Below are 18,423 nucleotides of genomic sequence, written 5' to 3'. Positions count from 1 at the left end.
AATTACATATAGGATGGAACGTCTACATTTCACAGGTACCCTTACCTGGCATTCACAAATCCTGCTGGATTTCTATCATGTCTACCAAAAACACTAACACAGGTGACCAAAATGCCGACGACGTGGAAACAATGGGGCGGCCGCGGCATCACGCACCCGAAGGTGTTATCCACCGAATCCTCCGACTCCTCCCAACTATCCCTGCGGCTCGCATGAGCTTTCTTTCCAAGCAGTGGGAAGGCCTCAGGTCTTCAGGCTGTGTATTAGATTTCGTGGAGGACAACCTTGATGGCGAACTTGATGATCGGCCAAGAAACTTCATCAACACTTGCGGCAGGTGCTTAGACCAGTTCCGTGAGTGCGACAAGATTTCCATACACAAATTCAGGCTTCACATGAGGTACTCTTCCAAAGACGCTAACATGGTCGATGAGTGGTTGAATTTTGCAGTTGAGAGAGGGGTGAAAGAGTTGGATATCAACCTTCCATCCGGAGATAAAGGAGACAAGAAATATTGCTTTCCCTTGCATACCATTGCTAATGCTGCAAAAACTCTAACTAGCTTAAATGTGGAGAATGTCGAATGTGATACATATTTTTCTTTTAGAAACACAATACCATCTACCCCCTTTCTGTCCTTGAAAAGTTTGTCCCTTAAAAGTGTGATGTTGTCGTGCTTCTACATGTTCTTCCAAGGTAAATTCAAGTGCCCTTCCATCGAGTATTTGTCATTAACGTCATGTGGTTATGACCATATTTGTTTCTCAAGCTCCAGTCTTAAATCCTTGGAAATTATGCTCTGCCCTGATTTGTGGAAGATCGGAGTACTTGATGCTGTGAATCTTGAATCTTTTAAGTTTGTTTCAAGTTCGGAATCGGTTGAAAGATACAGCTTGAAATATGTCTTTATCAGTGGAGCTAAGCATCTGAGAAACTTTGAATTATATGGATGCAAAGATAATGTGAAGGCGACAATCATTACTCGGAATATGTCTTTATCTATGAGTGGCTTTCTGAAGTCTAGCTCTTTGGATCCAGAGTTATGGGAGGCTAGAATCGCACTTCCAGATACTGAACTACCCGCCTTTGACTGCTCATCTAAACACTTTTCTTCTCTGCGAGATTATCTTGAATGTTTTGATTGCTTCAAAGAAATTACACTGGAAGTTGACGACGCTAAGGTATATAAATATAGATATACATATACATGTGTGTGTGTTTATATATGCAGGCTCGATTGGTTTTCATCCCATTCCAGTTTGTGTCTTTGATATATATATGTATATATATATATGTATATATATATGTATATATGTAGTGTATATTCCATGTTTTGCGTTTAATCCTTACTGACAATTTCCATCTTCAAATTTTTGTTTGTGTGAATGTCGTAGGCTCTTATCTTTCCAGAAAACTTCAGACAGACCCGCTCTCCACCGTTGCTGAATCTCAACATTCTTGAGGTCACGTCCAAGGTATCTCCACAAACAAGGGGGGATATATCTGCCTTGAGGAACTCCTTGGTTTGGATGGCACCTTCTGCAAAGATACTACTACCAGTACACCGCTGGAACAGAATAAGTAGATATCGATATTAATTCTCTCTGAAAAAAAACTCAGTAGAGTTACGTGCGCTTTCTTCTCGATATTTCACAAATGCGGGAGCTAGCAGTTGTTGAAGACTAGTCTCAGTTCATAACTTCAGTATGCGCAGACAGTTTCACCTGTTATTTGTTGGCAAAACAATGTTTTTTGTATTCCGTTTCTTAATGTTGTGCGACTTGAGGACGAATTTATGTATTATATTTTCATAAGTTTAAGCTTATCTTTCCTTCTTTCACAGATAGTCTGCCGTTACATATACACATACTTTATCCAGATTTGTTAGTTTCTAACACCCTTCCGTGGCCCTCAAAACTTTCCTCGAGATTTTGGCATAACGCTGTGAATTTGTGCAACAATATGCCAAGTTTTCTGCATGTTTCATTTTCCAGTCTCAAATTCCTTGGAGATTGCACTTTTGCACTAGCCGAGTTTATCAGAGTTAAACGCTATGAATCTTGAATCTTTTACGTTAGTTTGAAGTCCGATCAGAGCTAAGCACTTCGGGCATCTTAAAAACCCTCTGCAGCGCCCTAGTTGGGCGGTCCTCGCTAGCACAAGCATGTTGGAATTCATGTGATTTCATCACATTTGAATTCCAGTGAGTTCATCAAAACTCTGACAGCAACCTAACTTGTAAATCAGGTTAGTGCTTCTGCCGCTTAAGCAGTGGAATACCTGAGTTCTGCCGCTCAGGCTGTGGAATAACAGTGTTCTGCCGCTCAAGCGGAGGATCCTACAAATGTTAATCTTTTATGCAAGCTAATAGGGTTCATGCAGATTTCTGCATTTAATGCAGAAACTTATCAGGATGCATACATGCTATATGTATATATATTTGATGTTCATGTAGTTTAACAACTTGGTTGATTGGATCCTTTTAGTTAAAGTCTACAAAGCAAGCCTTGTAGAGTCGAGTGCAACCCGATTTGTGAAATTATGGCAGCACTCGATGGGCTCTCGGCCATGAGCTTATCCGCGCGTGACCGTGAGATGTGGATCATAGATTCGGGGGACCAAGGCTTATGTTTTTTAACTCCGATAAATGTGGCACATAGTACTCTGACGTTTGTATAACACATTGATGCAGTAAATTGAACAATGCCATCACTATCACTAAGATTATTCGACTTTACTTTATACATGTACGACAACCACAAATCGGACTCCCTGTAATTCTCCTTCAGCAGAGAACAAATAAGTCGGAAATTACAGCAAGAATCAATATGAATTATGAAGGGGGCCCTTCATAAAATAAATCACATATGAAGAACACAAACCAAAGAAATCATAAATCCGAGCCCATTTTGTCTCGGGTCAAAGAAATCCCAACTGGATATGACCGGTGTATTCTTGTTGTTATTTCTGGAACTTTTTCTCCAGGGAAGATGTTGGGATCATTCTTTTTTGTCATTGATTCCTCAGTCGTGCTCCGCTCTTCATTGTCGGCAAAGAATTGTAGGCCCTAAAGTATTTTTCGAAGTTTAAACATGTTACAAGCAAACAACAAAAGCATTGCGGAAAACAGAAGCAAAAGAGGGTCAGTATACCTTGGGTGATTTATCCTCTAATGCCGTTGTTGAATGCTTTCCTAGCTTAGCTGCGACGTTCTGCAGATACACAACTAAAATAACTCAGTAACTGAACGAGGAGAAGGACAACGAAGCCTAGATAACGTAGAAGTGCAGTAAGCAAACTTCATCGACTAACCAGATAGAAATATCCCTGAGCTCATTTAGTAGTCGGTTTTCAAAAGAAAAGAAAGAAAGTACTCGGACCTGCAATGGTTTAGTATCCAGCTGACCTTTGACGCCATCCGCTACTTGGCATAGATACCATAGAGTCATAGACCTGAGTTGGTGGCATCCTGTATTTAAAACAAAAGGGTAAAATCAATGAGTACAAAGAAATATAACCTGTTTGCTCTCAATAAGATCGACCTTCCCTTCCTGTTGTGCCAATTAACAAATACAACATCAGTAATCTGATAAATTTACATCATGGCAGAGTGAAACAAAATTATATATAAGAGAGCGAATATCAACTCACCAACCCAGAGACCATTTTATGAATCAATTCAACAGCAAACCCAATTTGAGAAAGGTTTGATTTCACCTCATTGACCTGTATACGAATACGAGCGTCGACTAGTCAGTACGTGTCCTCAATATTATCCCCCTACGCTGAATTACCAATACCTTCCGAAATTCCAAATGGCACTACGATGCTGATGCTACGAGAGGAATTCTATATCAAAAAGTGATGCGCTTACTAGTTGCTAGTATGGAAGATAAATATATTTTATAATTCAGCCAAGGAAGGGGAAGTGGAAGTGCAAAAAAGCAGCAACAACAACAACAACAAAGCCTTTTCTTACTAAGTGGGGTTGGCTATATGAATTCTAGAACGTCATTGCGCTCGGTTCTGTGTCATGTCTTCCGTTAGATCCAAGTACTCTTAAGTCTTTTCTTAAAGTCTCTTCCAAAGTCTTCCTAGATCTTCCTCTACCCCTTGGGCCTTGAACCTTTGTCACGTGTTCTCATCTTCTAACCGGAATGTTAATAGACCTTCGTTTCACATGTCCAAACCCCTGTAACTGATTTTCTCTCGATCTTTCCTTCAATTTTGGCTACTCCTAGTTTACCTCAAATATCCTCATTCCTAATCTTATTCTTTCTCATGTGCCCACACATCCAACAAAACATTCTCATCTCCACTAGACCCATTTTATGTACGTGTTGTTGCTTCACCGCCTAACATCCGTGCCATAAAGCATTGCCGGCCTTATTGCCGTCCTATAAAAATTTTCCTTGAGCTTCAGTGGTGTACGACGGTCACACAACACACCAGATGCACTCTTCCACTTCATCCATCTAGCTTGTATTCTATGGTTGAGATTTCCATCCAATCCTGTGTCAATAATAAGATCCCCTTATCTCTCGACTGGACAGCATTTTTCTGTCTTATTACGTTAAGTACGTAAATATATTGTTACATACATCATTTGCAATGAGCTGCGTTATTTCCTTCTGCTCTTCCACCTTAAAATCCAAGTTTTCCAGCTTCTTTGAAAATGCCTTTTTGTACTCTGCAAAAAGGATAGTCAAGACATTACCGTGCCGCAGAGCTTTTTAAGGATTACCATCTGGAAAAGCCAACCACACGGTGGCCAAAAACATCTGACTTACAGCCAATGTTTCATGCACATTCTCTAATTGTTCGGACACAGTTGCAACAACATTTGCCATATTCTGCCTTGTTACATACATCACATCAGAAAATGACCAGCCCTGTACAATATCACAATATACCCATAGATCAGCTGATACAATTCCTTACAAGTGCAGAACTAAATAGAATGTGTGTGTGATTCCGACGACAAATTTTCAGAGAGGTACCTATACCACCACATGTAACAATAGCCCATTGCACCAAGTGCAGCTGCTGGAACTAAATATGAAGCATAACTCCCTGCGCTGACGTGAAATGTGTGAGCATATCTATCGAAATAAAGTCCCGATGATTCCTGGGCAGACACTAAAACTGCACCAATTGGTGGTTTCTGAACAGTTTGTACAAAGTCTAATCTATGGAAATCACAAAACTGTTATAAAGCCTGAAGAAGTGTTTATACCACTAGAGGAAGAATTTTCTTTGTAGACAGTTATAGGGCCAGATGAGGTTAACTCCCCGATTTCTCGAGCCGATTGTTGAATCTGAAAGTAAAAAAACATGTAAGTATTAAGTTATACAAATCCTGCAAAGATTTATGTATCTAGCAAAATACAAAACTATAAAAGTAGCGGTAAAATAACCTTGCACCTTCACCGTCAACTTCTAGAGTTCAAAAGAATGATAAACAAACTTTTACACGGTATCTCTTGCAAACTTTGAATCTACTTAAGTATAAAACCTAATTGAATTCAAGATGAAATATCTGAGCTCTGATAACTGCACTATCAAACTTCTCCGGCAAGATATCGGCTTCATTTACGCCCTTCAGTATATCCTGAAGCTGTGCAATAAGATCAGACAATCGCCCGCTCCTCAAAACTATCGAACTGGTCAAGCCTAGATCGCAAAAGATCGACCAGTTAGAGGAATATGGTAATAGATGAAAGGGAACAGAAAACTACATACAAACGGTGTTTCATAAACCATACGGTACTTTTGGCCATGGCCAATTACAAAAATGTCTTCAATGCTTATTCCTTTTCTTTGTTGATTTCTGCGTTGTTTCCGTCTCAGATACTAATCACATTCTTTTTTCCACTCTTTCCAGCTTAAAATTGTTAATAAAATAGAAAGGACTTAAAACTTACAGAGCAGTAGGATTACTCAGTTATGAAAGGAACAAGAATCCGCTCGGTAATCTAAATCTACACCCCCATAAAAGCGTACTAGGTTAGTTGGTCAGAGAAGCGTGTCTGCACCCTTGCACCAATTTCAAATCCCACCCCCGTATATTAGAAAAGTTTCTAACTTTCTAGTAAAAACAACAAATATCTACAACTCCAGAAGAATGAAAAATAGGTTAAACTCTGAATCTGTGTCCATCTTCTGCAATTCAACGACAAAGCGTAATGTGTTATTCCCTCCACTTTAGTCCCTCTACTTCAATAGTCAATATATGGAAGCAACGTAGTTTCCCAATTTGATACGATTCAACAACATTTATCTTTGAGTTAACGAGGTAATTTTTAGGCTGCTTGCACTTCAGGGATGGCTGCTGACTTACTATTGAAATGGTTGTTTTAATGTCATATATTTGAAATTCTTGGTCGATTTTCTTGCAGTTGCTTCTTCATGCAATTGATACATTCAATGCCAATGTTGTCTTAGTTCTGGGCCAGGTACATCCCTCTGGTTTGAGTTTTCTTTCTTATTATGATTTTACCGTACTGGATTCTGCAAGCATTTCTTCTTTCCCCTCCTCTTCCCCTCCCCCCCCCCCCGGGGCTATTGTTGCTCGACTCCGTTACAATGCATCCTTGTTTGCAAAACATTTTGATGTTTTAACAAAATGGTTGTATATGTAGGCTCCGATGACAGTACATATATTTCTTTTAAATTCTCAGGAAAAACTTTGGAGCATGATCAGAAATGTACTAAAGAACAAGCCTGGTGTGGACGTTGTAAAACTTAAAAAATCTGGGGGTGTTGTATCCAGGAATGCCAAATTCCGTCAAAAATCCAGGAGTCATAGGATAAGGGTAAGCATCAATATGTTGCCATTTAATCCTTGTTATTTGTTCTTCCTGAAGAAAAGACTCATGTGCGCTGATATTTCTAACAGGAGTATTTCTATGGCCTTGCAAATGATCTCAGCCCACATTCTAATATCGCGAATTTTAGTGACTTTTCTGTCTGTCGGATTGGTGGCGGGCCACAGGCCCCACGTTCAGCTTTGCCAATTGGTGCAGAGCCTGCTGCGGACCCTACAAGATTGGCGCCTGTGAATATTAACCGGGATTTGCTACATACCATTCTTGCTGTTTCATTTGCCAAGGAGCCTGATCAAATTATTTCTAGGTAACTTGTACCGATCTATCTGATAGAGAAATAGATAATGAATGACTGAAGTATATGACATTGATCAGTCTCGTTCACTTTCATTTGAACTTCACATAGGAAAGTAGATGGTTTTACCCCCTCACTGTCACAAGAATGAAATACATAGTAGTATTGTGGTATTTCTTGCTTGCTTTTCCGTCTCTGGAGATAGGGATGCGAATTTGACGGTGACATTTTGTATTTCAGAGTATGATTCGTAGTCTGTAGTCTTAAATATTTACTTTTTTGGTTTGTTTTGCAGTAATGTTGCTGGGTTTGTCTTTGTCACAGACGTCGACATTCAGAGGTTTGTATGGTGAACAACTTGCTAGAAGCACTTCTTGTATTCTGGTTTTCGTTGTTCTAACCCAATATGCGGCGTTACAGGAAGACAATTACGTACCTTGCACCATCGGCGGGTGAGCTTCCAAGCAAGTATTTGACTGCAGGAACCGTGACATGGCTTGAAACATGAAGTCGATGAGCAAAAACCCCAGTAGTATTGCTTTCCGGTGGATGTACGTTGCTGGCTTATGTAAGGAGTGTAAGATGTGAGCTATCTAGGCGTAAAATTAGTTTTAACGATGCATCCCAAATACGACAACAGATTAGAATATTATTGTCGTTTTTTTGCATCCTAAATTTATTATGCGAGTCTTGTTTGTCGTATTTTAGATTATACTAGAATTTAGAAAGACGTGCCAAAGCCTGAATTACAGGCAACCACAATTTTTTTTTTTTTTTTTTCGTTTTCTGTACAAGATATTTAAACGAAGGACTAAGGGATGGAGGAATAAATTGGCTAAGTGGCATTCAGGTATTGTTCAACTGTGATATAACCTATAAGTTAAGGTAGCCCTTGCAATATGAGCTCTTTCAATTTATCCGAGGCATAAAAACGTGCTGCAGCTGCAGCTGCACTTCCACAAAATCCTTTCAAGTATTGGTACGACTAAGTTGCAACTCTCACAAAACAAACCGTTTACAAGACGAAAGCGAACCACCCGAAGGCCGGTACCAGGATCTACAATAACATAATGAAGGCAAGAGTTCCGGACAAGAGGGAAACATTGTCCAGAAGACCTTTAATTTCCTTGTACTACAAGCAAACAGATAGAATAATTTCCTTTTAATTTTTACGATTGCTGTATGTAGATGACCAAAGCGAAATATGTTTGAGCTCTTTACAAATTCGGATTGCTGATTTTTTTTAATTTTTTTTTTCAATTTGAATGCAGCTTTGTCCAATGTCACACTAACTGAAGTTTTGAATTCCAGCTCAAGGGAAAAGAACACAGCCTAAGTATATAGTTTTCAGGTTACCAAAAAGGAAAGAAAAAGAGTGCACCATTGTGAAACCATAAGCTCCTGAAAACTGCAAAATTAGAATCCCAAATCCATAACAAACACAGCCTTACTCAAAAACCTAAAAGCTACCCACAAAAATACAACCCTTGTAAGTTCCAGAACGAATTCCAACTCCAATCAAGCCACTACCCAACAACCAATATGCAATACAAACAAAACCCAAAGCACTAAAACGCAATTCATAACAGAAGCACACACAAGCCAATTATTTCAACGAATAATTTCTACTTTACATTTGGCATAAAAAGAGAGAAAACAGAGAGCTAAGAAGCGCGTATGATCAGTGGGAGTATTTAAACTCCCTCGTTCTGGGGTTCTTCGCTACCTTTCAACCTCCTCATCAGCTCCTTCATTTTGTCACTGACATAACCCACAGCTGCAGTGCAGAGTCCTCTTAGGATTTGGAAGGACTTGGTCCCAATTATCGCAAAATATACGGCCCAACATGCAAGAGTAAACCACCCGAAAGCTGGAACGAGGAGGAGCACCAGTAGCACCAACGCAAGAGTTCCACACAAGAGGCTGATGTTGTTCATCAGTTCATATATATTTGCATTGTTGGAAGCTTGGAGAATGTTGGCAGTCTCCCATGTCCCCGCGTAAGTGAGTAAATCAGCAATCAAGATCACAACAGTGTTGTGGTATGTGACAAATGGAGACGGTAAATTTCCGGTCGCATGCTTCACCTGGAGGAGAACTCCTAGGATGCTGAGGAGAAGGAATATACGTTTGTGTGCTGCCGGTGGAGATTTGTACCGACCACCCTCCTCCATAGCGCTGCTGTATTATAAACAACACAGAAAGTTAATGAATGGGAAAATGATCTCTGGAACATTACTCTAATTAATGATATCAGGAGTTCCTAATTTTCAATTCTTCCATATTAGTTAATGACGTTGACATGTGTCATCAACCGTTAGAATATCTGCGCACAACCCAAACTCATTTGCTAGCTAATTAAGAAGATGACCCACATCCCCAATTCAATAATAAATTCAATAATAACCCACATCCCCAATTATCGCAGGCAATAATAAATTCAATAATAACCCAGCTAATTTTATCAATTTTAAGCACTCTCTGACCTATGTGAATTTTTGGGATTTTGTTTTTGAAGGCGGAGCTTGTGGGTATGGCAACCTGTACAGCCAAGGGATTTTGTTTCCCTTATGCTTTACAATCAGCTTCTGACGAAAGAGTAGATGCAACATTAAAATATGATAACTAAAGAAAATGTACTAACCCAGCTGAGATTTGTGGAGAAGTTCCGACGTTCATAACGGGGATGTGGGTTCTTGGCATGGCTAATTTTACTGTCTTTTAGAGGGTGTAGTCAAATTAGCGACTATGAGCTAATTTTATCAATTTTAAGCACTCTCTGACCTATGTGAATTTTTGGGATTTTGTTTTTGAAGGCGGAGCTTGTGGGTACGGCAACCTGTACAGCCAAGGGATTTTGTTTCCCTTATGCTTTACAATCAGCTTCTGACGAAAGAGTAGATGCAACATTAAAATATGATAACTAAAGAAAATGTACTAACCCAGCTGAGATTTGTGGAGAAGTTCCGACGTTCATAGGCATGGCCGAAGAGGAAAGCCGCAGAGTTGGGGGAGGGAGGGAGGAGTGAGAGAGAGGAGGGAGGAGTTTGCAGGATTTGGAGGGAGGAGTTTGTAGGATTTGGAGGAGGAGAGGGTATGGGATTTGGAGGAGAGGGTATGGGTATATATACCCCGTGTTGGGGGAGGGAGGGAGGAACGCGGCAGATTAGGTTTTGATTCAAAAAAATGGTCCGAGCCTCGAGTAAACTTAGTTCAACCCGGTAAGAGTTGTTGCACCCACTAGCCTATCCCTAATACATTACGTACATTTTGTCCAAAATGGGTACAATATGGTCCAAAATATTTTACATTTTGTCCAAAATGGGTACAATATGGTCCAAAATAGACAAAACTAGAAAATATGCCCGCGCGTTGCTGCGGGACTTGAATGCACTAACCTTAATTGCATGAATAAGACACATTTAACTTGAATGAATTAAACATAATCATGAATGAACAGGAGGATAGATCAGTGAAAGGGGTTGGTAAGATAAGCAGCTTGGTTTTTATATATATTCAACATATCTGATATGAAAAGACATTGTACAATTAACAGGACGAAGTTGAACGTTCGTGATTACAAAAGATGTGGTTGCAAAAAATCCTCTTTCCATAAGAAACAGAAGCAACATGCAGTTCACACATATATTTGCCTCTGAAGTTAAGATGGCAAAATATATATTCTGCAGGCCAGCCTGTTTTAGCAGTTAACAAAAAATATTAAAAGTGTTCTGTTTTTGTTTCAGCAGCTAAGCTTTCAAGCACTAATGTTCAAAGAAAAAAAAATGCAGGACGCCTATTTCCGTAAGAAACAGAAGCAAGATGCAGTCCACACATTTTTTGCCCTTACAGTTAAGGTGGCAAAATATATGGCCTGTAGGCCTGGCACCTGTTTCAGCAGTTAACAAAAAACAAAAAAACTGTTCCATTGTTGTTTCAGCAAGATTTCAAGCATATAGTAACTCCAAAAAAAAACAGAATGTTGAAAGATATAAAAACAGGGCTAATTTCAAGCATAAACTATCTTTGAAAAATTGATACCTCAAGTTTGTTTTCCCAATCTACACCATAAATATTACTTAAAATTGAACCAGCCTTGACAACAAACTGAGGAAGCTCCTCGAAAAAATCTACGGTGCTGTAAAACACCCCAATAAGAAGAATAAAATAAGATGCCAAGAATTCATGAGCAGCTAATTATAAGCTAAAGGAAAGACGGTCTAGTGCCTAAGAACCAACGAAGTGAAACTTTGCTTGCTATATATGGATATGCATGCCATAAGAAAGATTTATTCCCCCTTGTAGTAGGCTGTTCTCTGTAATCTTAAGCTAACCCAAGTAGACTAATTATAATGATGCAAAATATATATAAATCTGACTGTTTTTAAACTGGGATTCGAAATCATCAATACCTTGGCATATAACTGTCTTCAACACTTACTGCAAGATCATATTTCTAGCCATGCAATAAATCCAAATTGAGCACCATCGCTAATCTTGGGCTTACATTGTGGAAAACAGAAGCACCACCAGCGTTTTTAACAATCAATGTTACTTGCCAACATCATTAGAGAGTGAACAATTAGGACCATTTTTTCTGTCCAGCCATTTTAGTTGGCCTAACTCAATGTAATTGCTTCTAATAACAGAATATTCTGATTGATATGGAAAGCGTAGTTCCTCTAAAAAAAGGCTAGAATTATTTATACCTGCCAAACCCAGAGTAATCTGGTTCAAGATGCGAGAGACCATTTATTTCTGTGTAACCATCAGAAGTCTCACTCATCTGCCTCTCAATCCTCTCCAATCCTCCAATAGATGTATAAATGAAACAATGAAAATATGTGGGAACTCAGAAGGGTTTAGGGTTTGTATAAAGTATAAAGTAGTAGTTTATAGCTTGACTATGTACACTGATATTATATACATATTAAGAGATGCCCAAAATATAGTTGCTCCTATTTTACCGATGACTCCAAACATTGGAGTACTTTGACTACTAAGTATTAGTTGGTAGCTTAGTTATATTTGCAGAACCTTCTATATGTAAAGAGTTGATTGGATTTACATAACTTGTTTAGTGCTAATCTTCAACACAAATGGTTATACAACAATGTGTAACAAACAATATGATTATTCACACTTAAAAAGCTATCCTGTTATAAATGGCTGGGAATTAACGTTTTCAATTAAGACTTTAAACTTTTTTTCTATTGTGGGATTGCAAAATGAGCATCCCAAATTGCATGAGCAAATGGTCTTACATGTAAACGATCTTGCACCCATGCTCAAAATTTTCCTCCCAAGCTACATGAAACAAATTTTGGGAATGCAAAAGAGGAGCAAAGATTCCAGACTCAGAGCATGTTATTGACTCAACCACAAATCTGTTGACAACTATCAAAGACAAAATAGTACTTCTCTCTTAAAGATGTGGTTATCAACCCTTTTTACACATTTTTGTTAAAGTGTAACCTAATTGTTCATTCAATTGCAATATCTAAAAACACCTCAAATCAAGCCACCTGATTTTGGCATTTGGGTGAGAAGGGGATACTAATATATATTTCGAAAACAACATCATGCTTTTCAGTCATTTTCATGGTTCTTACCAAAATTTAAAATCTAGAGACAATGAGGGATTAAGACAGTCAGGAAATAAACAAATATTAGATATAATTCCACATTCTAAAATAAATATCAGTAAGTTAAAAGTAAAAACATGAAAAAAGGTAAGAAATTTGATATTGTAGTTAAAGATCCATATAAGTAATATACAACTAAAAAGCTAGATATTAAACCTAGAATAATGCAGAAAGATTGTTTTTTATAGTACTGCCAATGACAATTAATACATCCAAATAAAACCTAACATTCATATGTGAATAACAATGAAGGTAGAGATTACTTGCAGAAGAGATGATTGCAGTTGAGTGAATCCACAGAACTCAGTAGACTCAAACTGCAAAACAGATGGGGAAAAATCAAACCCATTAACAGAGTGGAGAAATTTTAAATCTTTAAACGAATTCTACACAAAATCATGTAAAGGGTCTGTTTTGGCTACCGAGAAACTTAGTATACATTTGAATATTATTACATTTTAATATAAAAATTAAGCTTTATTCAGATGGGAGAGATCAAAGGTTGCATCATTCAGCTTCACACATGCCCACAACACAATTTCAAAAACTGTCATCTCAAAGTCACATTCTTTATCAAACTCCCACTCCGGAATCAAAGATCCGCACCAAATCTCTCTCTCACTCTCTCTCTGTCTTTGTCATCCAGTACGTATCCGCCATGTTTGAGGCTCAACCCTAAACCCTAAATATCGAAAAGTAACCTATATCAAGCCCCAATTGCTATCAATGAGAGCAGCCTTAACGTCTTTGGTCCGCGCACTGGTTCTCTACATTAATATGATTCATCACATTCTCTCTCGAATTTCGCTCTCGCATTCCTTGAAACAAATTCTGATCATAATTCATTCCTTAAGTAGAACTAATAGATTTAAACAAAGAAGAAAAATAAAATAGAAAAAATAAAGGAAGCTGGGTTTTTACCTCTAAATGATCTCCCAGCAACAAAAGGCTTCAATTGCTATCTTTGCACATTCGATTGGTCACTAAAATATACAGAATAAGAGTTACATCACATAGCAATAAAGTAGAGAGAATTGGAAGACAAAAGGAGATTTAAAATGTGTAAACCTCACAAACGTCACAAACCCTAGAATTCTTGCTGACCAAAATCACAATTTCAAATTTAAAGCTGCATGATATGAATAGAGTTTGTAAACCTAATCCTAAAGCACAAAAGATTTGAAAACGACTCCTCACCTCAATCAGCTGAGGCTGTCATGGGCTTCAAATCTCAGTCATTCTGTGCAACCATGGCCTTTGTCCTCAATCTCAGGCCTTCATGGCTCAAGAGTGCAGGTAGTGAGAGTGATGCAACGACTCAATCTCCTCTCTCTCTCTCTTGAATCGTACACCCCTATGACTCTGTCTACCTGCAAGTCGTATTTCTTCCCCTTACCAAATCCCTATCGCTCTCACTCTTCCTTCCTCCCCCTCTCTCTCTCCTCCTCCTCTCTGCAAGCCGCATGCCTTCCTCTCACCAAATCCCTATCTCTATCCCTCCTGCTCTCTCTCCTGACGGCATGCTTTCACCGAGTCCCTCTGCAGCTCATAGAAAGAAAGGAAATGAAAGTCTCCCTAACCCACCCAATCCGTTCGAAACCCTACAGACTAAAACGACCATCGCACCCCTACCTTTCCAGGATTATCAACACACGGCATCAAGAATTAATGAAATAAGTTTAACCATATATTCAAACAACAATGATATAAACAACATAGAAATAAAATTGCAGAAAAATCTAAGGTTTTGGATGAGAGAAGAATTAAAAGCATCTATTCAATTCAGGTGCTTGAAATTCATATGTTTACAATTCATCTACTGAATGGAGCATGTAGAAATTGACTAAATTCATACATATGTTTGGGACTCATCCTTCTTCCTCATAAAAATTGCTCCGAACTGCAATTTTCAATACAATTTGAGCCAAAATTTAATTCAGTATCTGTCCTCATCAAAATCTTCTTCCGAGTCAAAACTCATGATTGGGGGAGTTCAATAAGCAACAGATAATTACCTAAAGGTTTCATCCACCAACAACAATCCCTTCCTCAACAGCCGAATGAAAAAGAAAAAAAAAAGTTTAAATTTTGATGGTGCTTCCATAAAGTTTTTAAGAATCGAGTAACATATATTTTTGGACATACTGGTTCTTTGCACGAATAAACTGAAGGTGTAACCCCGCCTTCTTCTGTGGAATGCTTCTCTAACTGCAATAGCAGACAAACTGATGATGATGGGGACTACTAAATTCCTGAAAAAAACATAAAATTTTGAAGCTTTACAAAGTGTAACAATAAAACTGCACCCCGTGGAGAAACAACATAATTCACTAACCTCGATAAAGTCAGAATTATCCGCATCCTGCCTGTCTGAATTCCTGAAAAAAGCATGAAATTTTGAAGCATTACAAAGTGTGCCTTTTAAAACTTGGTCACAGGGCCTTCTTCTTCTTTCGGAAATTATCAAAACTAATCAAATTGTGGAATTCCAACTGTTAAAATGACATACCAGACTGAAGAAACTTCAGCAGTTAGAAGATCGTAGCAGCAAATGCATCAAAAGAACAAAAAACTATATGAAAATTACAGAACCTAGATGAAAGGAAAACCAAAAAGCATCAATAAAATGAGAAACAGAAGAACTCACCTAAGAATTAGAGTCCCAAGAAAGCAGCAGGTTGATTTGATATGCCAAACTGCACTGCTTTTATATATCAATGTTTGAAACAATCTTTCAAATTTCTAAAAAAAATAATAATACTTTGAAATAATGAACAGAATCTACAGAACCCAGAACCCTTTAAAGCCAATTATATGTGGGGGTGGGGTTGTGGGATCACAAAAAGTCCAAATTTTTTTGCACCTCCCATGAAAATTAAACATTGACATTGATTCACAGAGAAGAATATGGACAACGACAAAGATGGGATGCGCGCCTCTGGGGGGGAAAGGGGTGGGGAGGTGTGGTGGAGGAGAGGGATGAGAGTAGAGGGAATAGACGCAGACCAAAAATATAAACTTAAAAAAAAAAATCATACGAAGATTTTGTTTAACAATTAATGGCATATATATATATATCAAGGAGACAAATAGTTGCAGAGGCTTGGATTATACCTTTTCATCTTGGATTTGAGAACTTTGTGGCCTCCGCCTTATTTTTGAACACCAGATTTGAGCTCTGTGTGCTCAAATTAAATCAGTTCATCCAGGCATGGGCTTCAGATCTCACTAACTCTCTGAAAGCTTGGGCTTCCTCCTCAATTTCCGTCATATTCTCTCTGCGCTGTATCCCTCCTCCCTCACTCAATCAGGTCAGAGAGCAGACAAATCTGATGTGGACTTCAATGTATATGAATCCATGGTTGAACTCATTTCCTGACACACTGAGTGAAAGAAATGAATCATCAAATTAAGATCCACATAATTAGTTGCATTTGTCACCAAAATACCAATCATTCCAAAACACCATTGAAGCACTGAAAAATCACAAATTTCACCAAATTCAAAAGCACCCAACACCCACCAATAAAATTTGGAATAAGTCCGATTAAAAGGATGAGATTGCTTGAAACAAAACCCCCAAAATCACAAAAATGAAATTTTAACAAAAAACCCATTTCTAAGCCCAAACTTACACACTTCTAACACATAATTTTCAAACCACAAAATTACCCACCCTAAAAAGTGAACCTGTTCGTAATGGTCAAACCCATATGATCAAACTCACCGAATACTGAAAAAAAAAAAATTACAATTAAAAATTACCTCAACAGCTAACAGAGCCAAAGCCAAACCCCAGAGCTTCGAATGGCAAAAATGATAACAAAAACATGAATAGTCCTTCTTCCTTCCCCACTACTGCTGCCACTTTCTCTCTCTAAATGAGTTACCATTACACCAAACCATTAGCATGCAAGTATTTAACTACAATGTTTAGTGCTTTGCAACTGAGTCATGATACTGAATCAAAAGAAAAAAAAATCATATATTCTTGGACATTTTATCATGAGATCATACCACCACGATGCTCAAGATCCTAAATTAGTATACATTTGCATACGCAAAATCTATGATCGTCAATTCAGACCAACCCTCGTACATTTGCAGCTCAAATCAGCACAGGAAAAAAATGCTAGGCATGTATGTTCCCCCAAAAGTGAATTTATCAGTCTTTGAGATGGGCAATAAAAACCTATCAACATTGTGCATTCAAGAATCATTTTTCTTTAAAAAAAAAAATAATAATAAATAAATATTAAAAAAAATCAGCTTTTTTGATAATGAATCCAATTAAACAGTTCAGAATCAGAAGTCAACAGAGCAAAAAACAAAATCAAGTCACTTTTTATATACATTTTAAATCAATTAGATCAATCAGATAACAGAGAGAAGATGGAATTCCACAAAAACTGTAACAAAAGTCAGCTCATTTAGGTACAATTACTACGAAGATTGAAGTCAAAAACATAAAAGGAAGTAAATTTAAATCATTTTTCCTACACTTTCCCAGCAACCAAGCAGAGAACTAAGAAATTGAAAGCAAATGAACTGATTGGCGCAATCAATTTAACCAAAGAAATCCGATTTTACTACGACGGGGGTAAATATGATGAAAATGGTGAGAAATTACTTACAGAGAGAGCTTCGATGACTTGGCCGAGAAAGCCAGAGAGGAGATCCTTTCTTATGAGAGAATCAAATTAGCGTTATGAACATCACGAAATTTGCATTAAAGAAACCCATCTGAAACATTTTCATTCAGAAGAATCTCTCGTTCTAAATTGAGAATATGTTCAAGAATTGACCAACTGCATACCGCATAATAAAACCTAAAACTGAAGCCAACCCAGTTGAGCAAATGAACATACTATTAGCTAAAGGGATACAAATTTTGTGATTGAATCAGATAACACATATCTACATGCAAATTGCAATCATATGAGAAATTGGTATCTCTATAACAATGTAATATTTGAACTCCAATTATCGAAATCCAATTAACAAATACACTAATATCTGTACACAAATATAATAACCCAATAATTTAGCAAGAATGAAAAGGAAATAATATGAACAGAGAGATATGTATAATGACGCGGAGGTATACCTTACAGACAGAGTCATTCTTTCGCTTCTTCCCCCTTGACGCTGCACATAATTTCATACCAACAGTAAGAACAATGCAGATTATATACACTTTCAAATTGCAAGAGAAGTTAATAAAACAGGATATATTTTCAGTACATAACATACCGGTGAAAATAAACATAATTACAACAATTAACAGAGAGAACCCCAGACCTAAAACAAATATTCAGTTTTTTATGCCTACATTTGAAATTCACGTGTAATAACAATATGTTTCGCCGTCAATCATACCCAAATAAATAAATAAATATGTTTCGCCGTCAATCATACCCAAATAAATAAATAAATTATCGGAAGTCGAAGAGCAACAATATGTTTGCATACCATTATCATACCCAAATAAATAAATAATCGAAAGTCGAAAATTCACATGTAATTTTTCACTTTTCACCCATACAGACCCAGATCTCATAAAAATGTCCAGTTTTTTATGCCTTCTTTAATATTACAGAGAATATCATAAAAATGTCCAGTTTTTTTATGCCTTCTTTAATATTACAGAGAATAT

At 37.7% G+C, this 18,423-nt stretch overlaps 3 protein-coding genes, 1 long non-coding RNA gene and 1 pseudogene across 32 annotated transcripts; 2 read left to right on the top strand and 3 right to left on the bottom strand.

Annotated features, from left to right (window-relative positions):
• The first annotated feature begins 131 nt into the window (after window positions 1–131).
• LOC137740435 (F-box/LRR-repeat protein At3g58900-like) lies at window positions 132–1,888 on the top strand. Its single transcript, XM_068480307.2, has 3 exons — window positions 132–1,181; window positions 1,395–1,475; window positions 1,844–1,888. Exons 1-3 carry the CDS (start codon window positions 132–134, stop codon window positions 1,886–1,888), a joined length of 1,176 nt encoding a protein of 391 aa, XP_068336408.2.
• A 1,002-nt stretch (window positions 1,889–2,890) lies between these two features.
• On the bottom strand, window positions 2,891–5,780 carry LOC137740434 (uncharacterized; annotated as a pseudogene).
• Window positions 5,781–6,316: 536 nt separating this feature from the next.
• Window positions 6,317–7,975, top strand: LOC148694141 (protein CLP1 homolog). The gene is made up of 5 exons (XM_088700316.1): window positions 6,317–6,455; window positions 6,681–6,815; window positions 6,899–7,134; window positions 7,418–7,462; window positions 7,543–7,975. The coding sequence occupies exons 2-5, from the start codon at window positions 6,696–6,698 to the stop codon at window positions 7,628–7,630; spliced, it is 489 nt and encodes a 162-aa protein (XP_088556442.1). The 5' UTR covers window positions 6,317–6,455; window positions 6,681–6,695; the 3' UTR covers window positions 7,631–7,975.
• A 530-nt stretch (window positions 7,976–8,505) lies between these two features.
• LOC148694140 (uncharacterized) lies at window positions 8,506–9,825 on the bottom strand. The gene is made up of 2 exons (XM_088700317.1): window positions 9,767–9,825; window positions 8,506–9,303 (listed from the first exon to the last, which is right to left on the bottom strand). Exons 1-2 carry the CDS (start codon window positions 9,823–9,825, stop codon window positions 8,817–8,819), a joined length of 546 nt encoding a protein of 181 aa, XP_088556443.1. The 3' UTR covers window positions 8,506–8,816.
• An 886-nt stretch (window positions 9,826–10,711) lies between these two features.
• Window positions 10,712–17,515, bottom strand: LOC137728024 (uncharacterized). 29 transcript variants are annotated; one of them, XR_015966803.1, is made up of 10 exons: window positions 17,402–17,515; window positions 16,533–16,644; window positions 15,882–16,150; window positions 15,415–15,463; window positions 15,103–15,145; window positions 14,913–15,019; window positions 14,783–14,815; window positions 13,223–14,667; window positions 13,031–13,084; window positions 10,712–11,931 (listed from the first exon to the last, which is right to left on the bottom strand). It is a non-coding gene; the product is annotated as an uncharacterized LOC137728024 (long non-coding RNA). The 29 variants fall into 29 exon arrangements; XR_015966795.1 differs by adding an exon at window positions 15,277–15,289 and having other exon boundaries at window positions 10,712–14,667; window positions 15,415–15,471; XR_015966789.1 differs by adding an exon at window positions 15,277–15,289 and having other exon boundaries at window positions 10,712–14,667; window positions 15,415–15,468.
• Between the last annotated feature and the right edge of the window lie 908 nt (window positions 17,516–18,423).

Source organism: Pyrus communis, chromosome 9, assembly GCF_041283825.1.
Source record: "Pyrus communis isolate YQ-2024b chromosome 9, ASM4128382v1, whole genome shotgun sequence".
NCBI classification, from domain to species: Eukaryota; Viridiplantae; Streptophyta; class Magnoliopsida; order Rosales; family Rosaceae; genus Pyrus; species Pyrus communis.
The sequence above is the reverse complement of the archived record's forward strand: the minus strand, read 5'-3'. Positions and strand labels throughout refer to the sequence as shown.

Bases quoted from the DNA above. Each gene is read 5' to 3' on its own strand.
- LOC137740435 (XM_068480307.2), top strand. From the start codon at position 132: ATGGGGCGGCCGCGGCATCACGCACCCGAAGGTGTTATCCACCGAATC. The intron at 1,182-1,394 runs GTATATAAATAT...TGAATGTCGTAG, and splicing joins TGGAAGTTGACGACGCTAAG to GCTCTTATCTTTCCAGAAAA. The intron at 1,476-1,843 runs GTATCTCCACAA...CTTCTTTCACAG, and splicing joins TTCTTGAGGTCACGTCCAAG to ATAGTCTGCCGTTACATATA.
- LOC148694141 (XM_088700316.1), top strand. From the start codon at position 6,696: ATGATCAGAAATGTACTAAAGAACAAGCCTGGTGTGGACGTTGTAAAA. The intron at 6,816-6,898 runs GTAAGCATCAAT...TATTTCTAACAG, and splicing joins CCAGGAGTCATAGGATAAGG to GAGTATTTCTATGGCCTTGC. The intron at 7,135-7,417 runs GTAACTTGTACC...TTTGTTTTGCAG, and splicing joins CCTGATCAAATTATTTCTAG to TAATGTTGCTGGGTTTGTCT.
- LOC148694140 (XM_088700317.1), bottom strand. From the start codon at position 9,825: ATGCCAAGAACCCACATCCCCGTTATGAACGTCGGAACTTCTCCACAA. The intron at 9,304-9,766 runs GTTAGTACATTT...TTTATAATACAG, and splicing joins TCTCCACAAATCTCAGCTGG to CAGCGCTATGGAGGAGGGTG.